This window comes from Balaenoptera borealis (assembly GCF_965194805.1).
Source record: "Balaenoptera borealis genome assembly, chromosome: 1".
Classification (NCBI taxonomy): Eukaryota; Metazoa; Chordata; class Mammalia; order Artiodactyla; family Balaenopteridae; genus Balaenoptera; species Balaenoptera borealis.
The window spans coordinates 5114639-5129661 of NC_138860.1; the positions used below are offsets into that span (position 1 = coordinate 5114639).

At 36.0% G+C, this 15023-nt stretch overlaps 1 protein-coding gene across 7 annotated transcripts in view; it reads left to right on the forward strand.

The window, feature by feature from the left end:
• DENND1B (DENN domain containing 1B) overlaps positions 1–15023 on the forward strand; it is a gene marked incomplete at its 3' end in the record, with an annotated part of 254407 nt that overhangs the window by 74141 nt on the left and 165243 nt on the right. The window contains exon 1 of one of the 7 annotated variants that reach the window (XM_082394437.1): positions 3105–3148. The exons of the other annotated variants lie outside the window; for them this stretch is intronic. Within the exon in view, the coding sequence (XP_082250563.1) occupies positions 3146–3148 (3 nt within the window). The 5' untranslated portion in view covers positions 3105–3145. Of the gene's footprint in view, positions 1–3104; positions 3149–15023 lie in introns of those variants that run through there. 7 annotated transcript variants of the gene reach the window in all.

The following is a 15023-nucleotide window of genomic DNA, read 5'->3' on the forward strand; positions in this document are numbered from 1 at the left end:
AGACTTTATGTGTACTACCTATAATACTACTACCTATGCCTATAATATTCATAAATTCCTGTCAAGCTTAACAAAATTTGCTAAGGTTCCTGGGCTGTGAGGAAGGGACCTTCTTTAACACTGTCAGGCAGGCATTAGGCCAGGTTTCCTGGGAGGGCTTTGTAGGCTCCGTAAGTATAGTTAACCTTTGTTCCTTCCAAGTGCCTTGACATGGCTGATTAAACAAGCATGTTTCTCAAAAAGGACACTTTAAGTAAGGCCTTGGTTGTTAGTCAGTTCTTCCACTTATATCCTGGTAAAGTGAATGACAGATTTTTATTAAACGTATGCAAATAATAATATTGCAATGAAAAGTAAAGGGACTTAGTAAGAGTTTCTGAATTCTGGGAGGGAAGGAGTCAGTGAGAACTAGATGTAATTTAAAAATTATATTTCAGTTTACAGAAGCAGGGTTTACAGAATTGTTGTGGGTTACAGACAGCTTAGGAAGAGAGGAAAGGGCTTCCTTATATGTCCAGAAAATAGAGCATTAAAACAGCATCAGTATTTCAAACAATAAAATTTCCATTAGTTTATCCAACACAGTGCAGTAAATTATTGTTCTGCTGGATATTGGCCTAGCAGTTTCATGAAACTTTCTGCTTCTTGACTAAAAGAGTCTTGGAAATCCTGACTTAGTCCAGTGGAATGGCCTGAACGTTGTCTCAGTGATGTCAGTTCAGAGACCTGTACCCAAGAGTCTGTTCTTTGAAGTGTCAGGAGTTTGAAGTACCTGATACAACCCCTTTCCACAGAGCTCTGAGACTGACCCTCTTTGTTGAAAACAAACTGTGGCCTGTAGCTTATGGCAGTCCTCAGGGTATCCAAAACAAAAGTAAACTATCCGTAGATGACAGAGACTTAATGGCTATGGTTAATTTATTAATGATTATTCTCAAGTGTGAAATGTCTACTGAGAGTTCATAATAAAAATAAAATATGGAAAAGGAAATTTGTTTCAGTTGTATGAAAAGTGAAGATAATAAAGCCATTCAAAAAAAGTTTTAGACAAAATGTGTGTAAGACCAACAAGTAAGCCTGTTTTTGAAGGAGCCAGTTCAGGTTATGCCTGATTTATGAAAATGGGTGAACAAAATTTATAGAGGAAAGATCTTGAGATATAACATACAATAATCCTGAGGCATAATATAGCAAGAGCATACCCGGAATATCAAGTAAAGAGATTCAGTGTATCTGGAGTAGGGCCTAGACGAATATATTTTTGTAAAACTTCAAGGGTAAGTCTGAGGTGCATATCGAGTTTGGTACCACTGGCTTAGAAGATACGAAGACTTTAGAATAAAGAACTAAGGTTATGACCAAGTGGAATTTTAAATAATAACTGAAATTATAACTGGCAATATTATACTGTTGTTGCCTAATATCATCAGGCAAAACACTGCCAGTAGTCTGAGAAGTATAGGAAAATTCAGCAGAACTATTTCATAAGAGTTTGACTCTTGTTTTCCTGGAGAGTAAAACATATTCTGGAGAGCCAGGGGCATTGGCATTTCTCTGGAAACTTCCCATAAAGCATGTGATTTCTGAAATATTCATATTCATAAAATTTACATGTACAAATTTAACCTAGGACAGGCTAAGCACCTCTTCTGATTTGCCAGCTTTTTGTGTAATAATAATAATAATTATATCAGACAACTCTTATGATAATAACATATCAAACAAACCGAATTACTTCTAGCATCTCATTTTATAAGGCAAGAGTACACATTCCTGTGATTTTTAGGGAATCTCTAGGAAATCTCCAAGACAGTTTTAGTTATAAAACATATCATGAAAGTTTTTGATTTTTTTCTGCATTCAGAATCTGAGTTTGGGAAGGCAAAATTTTAAAAGTTGTTAGAAGATTTGGCTGTTTGATTAAGATGGGGTCCATAGGTGCCTAAGAAGCAACCCTTGATTATCTGTTTAATCAAAGTGACAATAAAATATTTAAAAGTAAATATAGACGGTAACACAGTTGAATAGTTCTTTCGTAAATGAGGAACTTTCGTACCTCCCCCCTCCGCCGGAATAATAGAAGACATAGTAAAGTCAGTATCAAGCACAGAGAATTATTCTGTTAAGACACAGAGTTCTGGCTATCTCAGAGGTACACGGAGGTGAGGATAGATTTTCATGTTGTAGGCGGAAGCGTTAATCAGGAATCCAAGGAAGCAAGCCCATCAAAACTGAGTGAACTTTAACAATATTTATAGCTTCTTTTCAGTCAGGTATTACCAAACTTTTTTTTCTTTTAAAGCATTATTCATTTTAAATAATTAATTAATTAATTTACTTATGGCTGTGTTGGGTCTTCGTTTCTGTGCGAGGGCTTTCTCCAGTTGCAGCAAGCGGGGGCCACTCTTCATCGCGGTGCGCGGGCCTCTCACCATCGCGGCCTCTCTTGTTGCGGAGCACAGGCTCCAGACGCGCAGGCTCAGTAGTTGTGGCTCACGGGCCCAGTTGCTCCGCGGCATGTGGGATCTTCCCAGACCAGGGCTCGAACCCGTGTCCCCTGCATTAGCAGGCAGATTCTCAACCACTGCGCCACCAGGGAAGCCCCAACCAAACATTTTAAGTGTTATTCATTGTGCTCTGTCATAGTCAAGAACAAACTGACACTTAAAGTCATATCTCAGAGATCTGCAAGGTCAAACTAATTTCATTATCATCACCATCATAATTGTGTCATTTGTGTTAACATGTCGTGCATCCATGATTGCTATCTTCAAATGAATTCATGTATCTTTTAAAAAATTATCAGTTTTAATTTCTAATACACTACATTTCAATAGTTACTACATAAACACTAGCTCTTCACCATCCTCAGCAAGTCCCAAGAATATGGAGGTAAAAAACAAAAAAAGCCCAAGAATCGCTGTTTTAGGATAAAACCATTCTTTGAAAAAACAAAACAAAACACACAGTTGTATTTATCTGATACTGTTGTTCCTAGTGTAGTCTTAACCACTCATATTAATCACAGCTTTTAACCTAAATAACTAACTTCTGTTTCACAGAAAAAGAAAAAACAAAGAACACTTGGGGGACAGATAACTGAGCACCTTGTGTCCTGCACAAGCATTGTACAAGACTACCAGACATGGTACCCATCATACCACTTTGTAAAGCCACACAATTCCCGTTTACATCTCTGTATAGTGGCCAAAAGGAACAAGTTTATTAAAATGACCCAAAAGTGTAGGCTTTTCACAGCACACAAAAATAAAAAGTATATAGACTTAAATATGCTTAGTAATCAGTGTTTTTAGTATTCTATCTTAGAAATTATCTAGGTTCATAATACATTATCTATAATGTATCATACAATGTATAATACAATGAGTATACATTGACTAACTCAATATCGGTTCAATATTTTGATTACCTAAAGGTTTTCAAAATTATGTTTTAGCAGATACATTACAAAATATAGTTACTGTTGAAGTAAAGCTTACCAGAATAACGATACAGTTTGGTTGAGTAGAAATTTACATCTTTTGAACCTTAAACAGTATGCCATTTGTTCATCAAACCTGTATACATTTAGGAAAAACAACCCCAAATAGAATGAATGTATGCTTATATTGTACTTAATATTGATACATCAGAGAAATCCCAGCTATATTTATTAAACTAAATTGATGAAACTAGATGTTTGCTAAGGATTTTCCTTAATTATGTGAATTTGAATTCACTAAGAATTTTTTTGAAGTCTAGCCCATCTGAAGTATTAGAAGTTCAGTTTCCTTCATTGGGTTATCTGTATGGAAATATGTTAATATAAATGTTTCAGACATTACGTGAAATTTCTAAAACTCTTATATGTTCTGGTATAATGTTATAAGTCATAATTCTAGTTATTACTTTAAAATGTATATCTCAGAAAAAAACTAAATTTCCTTGTCAATTGCACTATTATGAACTTTCATCAAATCTTTAACCATGGTCATTTTTAAGTCTTTTGTCAGTTACAGACAGTTCTGGGTGTACTCTGATGCTTTTGCAAATATGTTCCTATAAAAGGGTTTCATCTTCAAGGAATTCATAGGAAAGACTCTGACAAGTACAGGTTTCTGGTACCTGTACTGCTGAACTGAATGAATAAGCATTTTCAGAACTCTAATGAAAAACTGCTGAACTCATAAAAGTGCTAACAAAAGATCAAGATGAAAAAAAAAATTAATTACATGGGACTGAGTGAACTGACGAGGATGATTATAATTTTTGTGACTTTCTGTTTGAATTAAAAAAAAAAAAATCCCACAAGGACTCAGAGGCAAAGAATATAGAAATCAATCTTCACTGCAAAGTGAAGGAGCTGTTACAGTGGAGGATTACTGGACTGAATGTCAATATTATGACATAATATGAGTGTGTTTCATGTTTGGTAATTGCAATCATTGTTGCTTTTGTTGTGGTCATCCATGTACAATGCTTGATGTCAGTCTATTTATCTCTTGTAAAAATAAAATACAGTGTGTGTGTGTGAAAAAAAAAAAAGTTCAGTTTCCTTATTTTATAGGACTTTTAGGAATAATCAGTTTATGTTCATTTCTCTCCACAAGCCAATCAGAATAGCGCTTCTTTAATTTAGTTAAAATTTTTGTAAAGGACTTTGTTTTTTAGAGCAGCTTAAGGTTCACGACAAAATTGAGAGGAAGGTGCAGTGATTTCCCATTCACCCTGCCCCACGTTTGCATAGCCTCCTGCACTATCAGCGTCATTCACCAGATGGTGCGCCCTTTACCGAGGATGAACCTACACTGATACATAATGACCCAAAGCCCGTAGTTTAGCTTAGGGTTCACTCTTGCTGTTGTGCAGTCTGTGGGTTTAGACAAATGTATAATGACATAGCCATCATTATAATATGGGTATTTTCACTGCCCTAAAAATTCTCTGTGCTCTGCCTAGTTATTCCTCCCTGCCGTCCCCAGCCCTAGCAACCACTTATCTTTTTATTGTCTCCATAGTTTTGCCTTTTCCAGAATATCATACAGAGAAACCATACAGTACGTAGCCTTTTCAGATTGGCTTCTTTCACTTAGTAATATGCATTTAAGATTCCTTAAAGTTCCTCCGTGTCTTTTTATGGCTTCGTAGCTTATTTCTTTTTAGTGCTGACAAATATTCCATTGTCGTGAGTACCACAGTTTATCCATGTTCCTACTGAAGCACATCTTGATTGCATCCAAGTTTTGGCAATTATGGATAAAGCTGCTATAAACATCCATGTGCAAGAGTTTAATTTGTGAGACTTTATAATCTAGTTTATTGATACTCTGTGGAGATAGGGCACCATTTCACACCAACTCAGTAAGAGCAAAGGCCTTTCTGAATTATAGACGTAGAGACTCACAGACACCAACAATTTTGATCATATTTTTAGGTATACTTTACATAGTGAACAGATAATATAGATAGGTAGGAAGCTGAAAGATACATTGTGAAAAGCAATGCTATATTTTACAAGGCTTTTTTAGTTACGTTTTTGGTTGTTACTTTTATGATATCAGAGGTGAAAATTTTGCCAAATATTGAACGAGTTTACTTTACCTAGGCAATTAGCATGTACCTAAAGCTGCCTTAAAAATACTCATAGAATACTTTCTTTTTTTTTTGCGAGGTACTGGTCTGGCAACATAAGGCTGTAAACAGAAAGACATGTGGTCCTTGCCTTCCAGGAGTCTTATTACTGGGGAGGAAGATTGGTTTGGGAATCAGTAGTGAACTAATATTCTGTTTCTACTTCTAAGTTGAATGTACGACTTCAAGGAAATCATTTTTACTCTCTGAGGTTCAATTTTCTCCTCTGTAAATGGGGGACACAGGTTGCTTATCGTTTTTACAATATTTGCTTCTATGTATAATTCCAACAGAAGGCCGGGTGTAATATGTGCCATGGAAGTTACTCACAGTGCAGTGTAGACATTCTGGGAAGGAAGACATCACACATTTAAACAGGCTAAGAGGTAAGTGGTCAGCGAGGAAGGGGAAGTAGTAAGTTTAGACTAATTTTGCTGGTGATGGCAGTATTTAGTGTATTTTGGTAGTTTCTAGGATTAAAAGGCTTGAGGAGGGAAGACCATGTTTATATAGAATAGCAAGAAGCCACTTTAAAAAGGAGATTGAAAACAGAAGCTAGAACTAATTTCTGTAGCAAGAATTGGCAGAGATGGCAAGATGACAAATACCACCTGAACACACACCATGCATTATTTTTTTCTAGTACTAGATAAAGATAAATATAAGAAGTTGTCAGCTCAGAAGGACCTCATAGTCCAGTAAGGGAGACAAAATTATTCATAATATACTGTCTGTTCTGTAATACTAACGGACAGGTTGTAACGGTGGTTCCCACAAGATTGCCTCACAGCTGCAAGTGGAGGGTTTAGCTTTGGACGGCAGTGGTGAGGTGTGCCTCCCTCTTTAAGATAAGCAGAAAGAAGGAAGACTGATGGCAGGGGCTTATTGATAAAAGACAGTATTCTGGGAGGACTCAGTTTCAGGGTTGTTGAAAGTACCTTTGTTCCTTAAATCTTCTTGATTGTCATTCTTACGCTGGCGTGACTTGAGAGAAAGGGGTAATGGGCTGTGAGAGGAAAGTTTATCCTGGATATTCTGCCTCGGTCCTACTACATTATTGTCTCTTGCTTCCCCAAGAATTGTTGTCAGTTGGTACATGCAGAACAATGGCAGTGGAGTTGGTGTACTTGAAGGGTGTGAATCTTCATTCATTACTTCTGGGACTGAGAGTTATCAGAGACCAGAGTTGAGGGCAGCACTAAAGAGAAAGTGGTTTACAGGTCTCTAAGCGGGCATTCGAAGGATATTTGGGAAGAGAATGTAGCTGTGGCATTGGGTGCGCGTTTTGCTTGCATTCTGATATTCGCGTGGCGATGTTGGTGTTTGGCAGGTGTGCGTGGAAGGGGATCTTTAAGCCTTGTTCCTCGACCACTGAGTGTATTCCTGGAGTTGGTCCTCTTTTAGGATAAGAGTGGAGGATACTGTCATATATAGTTAGGGTAACTGATTGTGACACCCTATTGTATTAGAAGCGCAGAATGATGAAATTATTTTGTGATTTGGAATTGACGTGGAGTGATAGCTAAAGACATTAGAATTTTATTTCTTGCATTAAATAAAAGACTTTTTTTTTTTTGGATAGTATAAATTGGAGTTTGAATTCTGTCAGTTATATGCTTGGCTCCGTCAAACTCCAGGGTAGGCATTCAACAAATGAGAGGGCATGGTCAAATTCCCTTCATGCCATGCCCTGTTTTTTCCTAGATCCTGTTTCTTTTTTTGGTGGCATTTCTGTTTTTACTGCCCATTAACATTTTTCTTCTTCTCCGTTTTTTTTTTTTTTTTGTGGTCGAGTTCTACTTATTCTTAGACCTTAGCTTGAAAATTAATCCTTCTTTGACGGTTTTCCTGACCTCCCAGGCAACCTGTCTGTACTTCTGTGTAGCCTCTTGCATTTACCTCTATATTTTACAGTTTTATTTTCATTCTTTCTTTTTTCAAATGTCTCTATCTCCCCTACTCTGTATGTATCTTCTTATTTTTCAGTCACCACATCTAGCACAGTGGCTCATACATAATAAGGTCTGAATAAATGTATTTTGAATGACTAGTTGAATAGATAAAAGGAAGTTGAGTAAACTCGTTACAGATTATTTTAACCTTCTTGGAAAAATAGGAGCAAGATAACCTACTAAGCAGAATAGATATAAGAGGGTGTGGAATATTAAATTTAGAAAGATTTCCGACTGGTGTTATGACACATATAATAGGGATTCATCAAACTGTGAACGAAAAGATGCGGCTCAGTGGAGGGGTCAGGCAACATGAAGGTTTAGTAGGTCTACCGCTGTTCGTTCATGACAAGTACCTGCCTGTGTGTACCTTCTCTCTTTCTCACATTTCTGTTGAAGGTTAAAAAAAATTAAAAATCAATATATATTGACACACTAGTATGGCTCCCATGCTAGATAACTAAAAAACGCCATTGGTCATGCATTGAGAAACGTGCACATATTACATAATTATTTTAAATTACAACAATAATAAAAATTCCATTAATTAAGCAAATCTTGGTAGAAACTAATTAAGAAGACTTGGTGGAATTCAACAGTTTGAATTGCAATTCTGAGCGAATAGTAGTAAGAAACTATGTAATATACAGTAATAAAAGAACATTTAAAATCTTACCCTTCAGCTGTATCTTTGTGGGTCTTTTGTAGTTGTAGGTAACTAGCTAGTTAGCTGATTCCAAAGCAAATATACTCATCAGCACTGTATACAGTTTTCATGTTCAGCAATATCTGGTGGTCGGTCTGCATGGTTTAGGAAGAGTGCCTGTTCTTTGTTTTAAAAAATTTTTTACACATCCATCATTTCAAAAAAGTATTTCTTTTAATAATTTTAAAGGGATTTGGTCACAATAAATAAAGTCTTTCATGATTTGAAATTACGGTAGATTGATAGCTGGACATTTTATAATTATGCTTCTTGCATCAAGCAGAAAATCTAAATTATTTGGGAATAATTTATTAAATCTAAATACTTTCAAAATAAATATTTAAACAATTACAGATATTTTTAAAAACTGGATTTTTTTTTTTTGCTTGTTTGGATTTGATTCTGTCATTTTATACTACCAGTTGATTATATCAGGCACAGAAAAAAAATTTAATTGCATTCTATACCAACTATTGTTTTTCCAAATGGAAAGAACAAATTGTCTTGAACCAGTTTTTGATGTGTGATGGTTAATTTTTATTTTACTACCACTATGAATATTTCCGTTATATATGAACACGTATTTTTGATTTCTTAATTTTTAATGAAATTAAACCTTATAGAGATGATGGCTAATTTAAGAGAATTATAATCATATCAAGACTGTATACTTTGTTTCATATTCCATTTTATCAGTGATTTATCTTAATAACCCTAAAATATAAATTATTTCTTACAATTTGCTTTGTAGATACACATAGTGTTATCTTTTTTGTACATTCCTGTGTCCAAAAAAGAAGAATCATAATAAAACATAAGTGGCAAGCATGTGGGAAAGTGCTTAAAATTAAATCCAAGATCATCACCATAATTATATCTTTCTGTCTTTCTTCATGTAGGCAAGATCTGTTTCCTTTGTAAATGCAGTGCTAGAAAGCACAAGGCAAAATGTGATCATGTTCTTATTTTACCTGCATGCTTGTCTTATATTTTCTACTGTTTAAAAGTTTTATTGCAAACAGGGAAACTAATTTGGAAAAACATAGTGATGTTTTAGAAATTTTGCTTTAGAGCTGAGGTATTTATTGGAATACAGAACTGTGTAATCTAGCAAACTCCGATTGAAAAGAATATTTTTGCATACATTTTAGATAATAAAATTTGAAAGCCCCTGAAAAAATGACCTTATTTTTCTGCTGAAGGGTGAACAGATTTTACTTTAATGAGCTCCTAGAGGTGAGGGGTTTTATACTTATTTTTATAGCAGTGAAATTATTATATTCTAACTATGCAAATAATTCAGACCAATCCTGGAAGGTCTGGCATTACTCAGCAACCTAGAGAAGTTAAGTAATAATAGATGATGCAGATTGAAAAAGATAAATGTGGTTTCACAAGAACTTACTTTGTATTGAGCATTAAACATTTGATAAAAGTCACTTTGGAATTTAGTTCTATGAAGGGTTCTAAATCTTTGAGAGAAAGCGTTAGGAAATAATTTTTTTCAAGATGATGTAGCATAGGCTGATGAATCAGAAGCAATTCTCCTGAGATCAGGAGAAAAAAAAGTTAAATTTAATATAGGAGCATGAAAGTCTCTCTACCAGTTCAAAATGTTACATTTCACATTTTTCTCTATTTTTAGCTTAAAAAGAAGTTAAAATTAATTAACTATGAAACAAAGGATGGAAACAAAAGTAGCATGTTTTCAGATGTTACTTGGCGGAGAAATTAAAATCTTTCAAATTGGCATGAAGTCAATATTAATTTACATTGAGTATGCTACTTTGAAATAATCCTAATTATTATAACTGTATAGTGCTTTAAACAGTGCCTTTCAGGGAAATTTCTTTTTTAGGAATAGGTATAAGTTGAGTGAAACTTGTGGGTTATAAGAATCAGTAGCTAACCATAAATTGCTACCTTACCTTTTTATTTTGCTATTTCCATTTTCTCTCTCCTCTCAGTACATTATTAATAGATAAGCCCTATTAAAGTAATATTGCCAGGTTGTTTACTAGTGTTTAAAATTTAAGCCTGAAATACAGTTGGGGAGAAAAAGTAGATATGAAAGCAATTCACAATTAAAATTTTGAAATTTAAAAAATATCCTCTGTTAGCTGAAAATGTTGAACTTGATCAACATATGGTACCAGCTAGCCTCATCCCCACCCGTTCTTTTGTTATCTTGTTATTGTTGTAAGGCTTAATGACAGTTGTAAGCCATAGTTCTGGATATGGGGGTTAGTCCACCCTGGGGAGAAGAGGAGGAAACAGCAGTGTGGATTATGGAAATATGGATTGATCTAAAAAGAGACCCCGTGTAAAAGAATGGGACTCAAAGGAAAGCTAGGAAAAACTGAAGAAAAGATGATGGAATATGATGTGAAAATGATCATTTGAAATCTTTCCTTTCATTCCCAGCTGCTGTGTTTTGGAGAAACGGAATGCATTTGTATGTTAAGGGAGAGGCCAGATGAATAGTATTATTTATTAGATATATTTTCATTTTGAGTGAGATAAATTATGTGCATTTTAATAGACTTTGCATATGTTAGACTTTTTAAATCTTAAAGACATAATGTTAGGTATGATATTTCATAGAAATATTTCAAGCAGTGTACAATGTTCGATTAATGTTTGGCCTTTAAATAGACCTAATTTCAAAAATTAACTTCATGGTTGTTATATATTAAGTATTTTAACTAAATGTGATGGTGAATATTATATTTAAAATATGAATTATTTTTTGTTACTTTTATAACTTAGCTATTCAAATATATAGTTACACGTTTATTCATATGTGTTTTTCTAGACAAGTGATCACATTGCAGCTTGTCTTGTTAAGCTAGTACTAAGCGATACCATACATCTTTATCCTTAGCCTGTTTGATCAGAAGCGACAACAATGCAGTCTAGTGGTCATTTTTGCGAATGCAGACACAGGGTCCATGTGGTTTTAACTAGTTTGTGATGTGTTTGTATGCAATGAAAGAAAGATCGTTGCCTGATTCTGAAGTTTGGGAAAAGTTAGATTGGGAAGGAGTTAGCTTAAAAGCATAGAAATAAGGCGTTTGGGAGGAGGCTTTGAGGGCAGATGCTTTCCGTTTTGGATGTGCCAGGTAAGCTGGTGGGGATGTCTCCGAAGTAGTAGGACGCCTCCGGCTGGAGTTCAGGAGAGGCGGGTGATATGGCTTCACACAGCTGTTGAGTAGCTGCACTGGGTGCTGACCCTTGCCTTCTGGCTGGAGAACCCAGGCTTTATCCGAGGTGTGTAGCAGCGAGATTAGATTCCCCACGGAGAGGTGAGGGCTGCAGACAGAACCCTGGGAGCACCAGTGGAGAAGGCGCCATGAAATAGCCTGGGGAGCAAGGAGGAGAGCTGGATGAAGTGGGCGCAGACGTCTGGGGAGGATGGTCGGGAGCAGGAAGCTTGACTTCCTCAGCCAAGGGGCAGATCACTGTCAGCCTGTAATCCCACGTGTCTCATACCTGGCAGGTATTGAGTAAACACGTGTTAAATGAATCAAGTGTTACACACTGCAGAAGTCACATACGATAAAGACTGGAAAAACGGCTATTAAACGTAACACTTGGCGATCACTGGTGACTGTCAGCTGAGAAGACTCAACAGCAAGCAGTGATAGACTTACATCGTACTTGCAGGAAAATTTTCAGTGAGAGGAAGAACTATTTTAGTCTACTTTTTAGCTGACCAAAGATTGCCTCTACTTTATAGAATTTACCTTAGTCTGCTTTTACAAATAAGTCACTCCTGTTTTTTATGTTTACTCCTTATATTCCATATATTCCAATACAATAATATAAAGAATAAATAAGAAGATATTAGATAATTTATTCAAGAGAACTACCAATCCTTAACTGAGAAAATTTATCAAATAACTCACTCTGTGTATGTGTGTGTGTGTGTAGTTTCTGGTTTATTGAGTAAAATAAAGAGACCCTTTATTGTAAAGACAAGAAACTCAGCAGATTGTGTGTTCTCTTTAAGGTCATTTATGCCGAAGCGGACTAGACTAGGAATGACAAAAACTCATTGCTATTTGGTGAGGCTTGTTCAGTGGCTTTCTCTGTGTGAAAAGGACCAGTGTTCACAGCTGAATTTCTCATCGAAAGAGTTCTGCATTACAAGAACTAAGACCGAGATTGGCACCTCTTCTTAAAAATCTCAGCAAGAGGCCAAAGATTACATCAGCAGGGAGTGTGAACTAAATTTTTATTCCAAGAGGTGGATGTCCTGTAATGGGTGGAGCAGAATAAGTTTGCAAAATCATAGCTCGCAGTATTTCTATTTAGAATTTCAAGAAGCAAATCATTCAAAAAAAAAAAGACCACTTGTGACTTCAAATTTAATTGTAATTTGACATATTAAAAATTATGGGCATGTACATTTTTGATAAAGGAAAAATCTCGTATAATTTAAGGTGACTTAAAAATACAAAAAAAGAAACAGAGTTCCTAGATTCTTGATTTTTAGTCCTGCTTGCTCGCTATATTTGAATAAGGTTTTATGTTAATTACTAAGTACTTAGTTCCTGCTTTAAATTGAAGGGGATAAAAATGTCTCGCAGACTTCATGAATAGAATGGCTAACGGCATCAGTGACCTGGGGTGTTTACCATCTGAGCTGCAGTTTTCCATGTCCTCACCTGCCACCACGTAGAGGCAGCTTTGGCCCGATCTGCAGGTTCCTATTCTTGAGCCTAAGATAATTATCAGTGCGTGCTCTCTCCACCCTCAGCCCCTCTGTTACTACTAACCTTGTTTAACCTCATCCTTCCTGTGTTACTTGAGCATTATTTACTTGTTCTGGTATGATCCTTGTACTGATAAGTGACAGATGATTTTGTTTCAGATTTTAGATAATAGGCTTCAAATTTAATTCCTTGGTCTTTTGCTCCTCTGTGAGAAAGCATCTACTTAAGTCCTTATAAGTCTTACTTGAAAGAAATCAGATGTATGTTTATACCGTAAATCTAATATTTTCAGTGGTAATAAATAAGCGTAGGCATAAGCAGCATTGCTTTTTTGCCTCAGGACTTAATTTCAAGGGCATAGAACAACCCAGAGCAGGTAAGACTCACATTTGTGATGACATATTATCCCATCTCTTCTCCCATGATTTCCTCACATCTCGGCCCCCTTTATTTTTCCATACGCCAAGCTGAACTTTGGTTCGGAAGTATTAATTGTATACCCTTAACTCTTCGTATGTATGGACAATATCTACTATATTAGAGACCAAGCAGGCATCAGATTCAGGCATCTGCTGATTATACGTTGGACCCTACATGAAAACAAAGTGAAAAAAAATGCATGGCATGGGGAATAATGGTTAGAAGCTTCAGCCTGTGAGTTCAAATCCCAACTCCAACATTTGTTAGCTGTGTGACTTTGGGCAAGTTACTTAGTCTCTTTCACCTCTTTTTTCCCCTCCACATAGAAAAGGGAATAGAACATGGGTTGTTGTAAGGGTTAAATGAGATAAACATGTAAGTGCTTAGGTTAGAACCTGGCACAGAGTAAGCAATTATTTTATCATATCTTTATTTGGGAAGATAATCAGAAAAAAAGCACGCAGACTCGTACATCACATTTCCTTGAACTGTCTGCTGAGGTGGGTTGATTCTGATGGTGCTAAAACAGTGTCATTTTATATGAGGTCAACAGTGTTTTTTTTTTTTTGAGAGCGTGAGTGGTGTTCCAGGCACTGGTTAGGCATTAGGAGAACTCCAGAGTTGAATAAGCCGTCAAAGATTTTGGAGATTCGTTTGTTCTGATTGATCATGTCAGTTATAACAACTAGGACTTTCTGGGTCACTACTAACTTCATTGATCTCTGGTTACTGACTGATGACATACTGTGATAATACCAGAAGTGGTTGAGTACTCTATAATGTATATCTTGATACAAATCACTAAAAAAATAAAGACAGGATTATGAGGAAATACAGTGATTTCATAATTTGGGAATATGATAGTAAAGTTGCTTGTTGAGGCAACTATAAAAATATGAAGAATAATAGTAATTGTCCATAACAGCGGACAATAAAAGAGTCCTATCTCTTATCACTTCCATATCTTTTAATCGGTGCCATTCCCTTTCTCTGTCTCTATCTAGGCCAGATTCTCTCTCTGGAGCACCAGATGTTTTATCCAGCTACCTCCTGGACGTCTCCATTTTTACTCTTGTTTATATCTCAATTTTGTACCTTCTCTGCATTCCTGCTGCACTATCTAACTTCAGGTCACCACTCCTCACCTCGATGATTGCAAAAGCCTTCTATCTGATTTTCCAGGCTTCAGTCTTGTCCTTTTAAAACCCATTCTACAAACTGTAGTCAGAGTGATCTTTCTAAAATTCAAGTCCAGTCATGTCCCTCCCTTGCTTTAAACCTGTCAAAGCTTCCCTATTTCTCTTAGGTTGGGTGACCATGATTTATTGTCCAAACTGAGATACTTATTTATTACCTTTTCACTGATAATTTGTATATGGCGCAATGCAGATCTCAAGTGTACAGTGAAATGAGTTTTGACAGATGCCTACGCCTGTGTAACCCACATTCCTTTAAAGATACAGACTATTTCTGTCACTCCAGAAAGTTCCCTCTTGCGGCTTCCTGGTTACTTCCTGTGCCTGCTAACCCACCCCCACAGCCCCAGGATACCACTGTTCTGATTTCTGTTATGATAAATTATAACTTGGACACTTT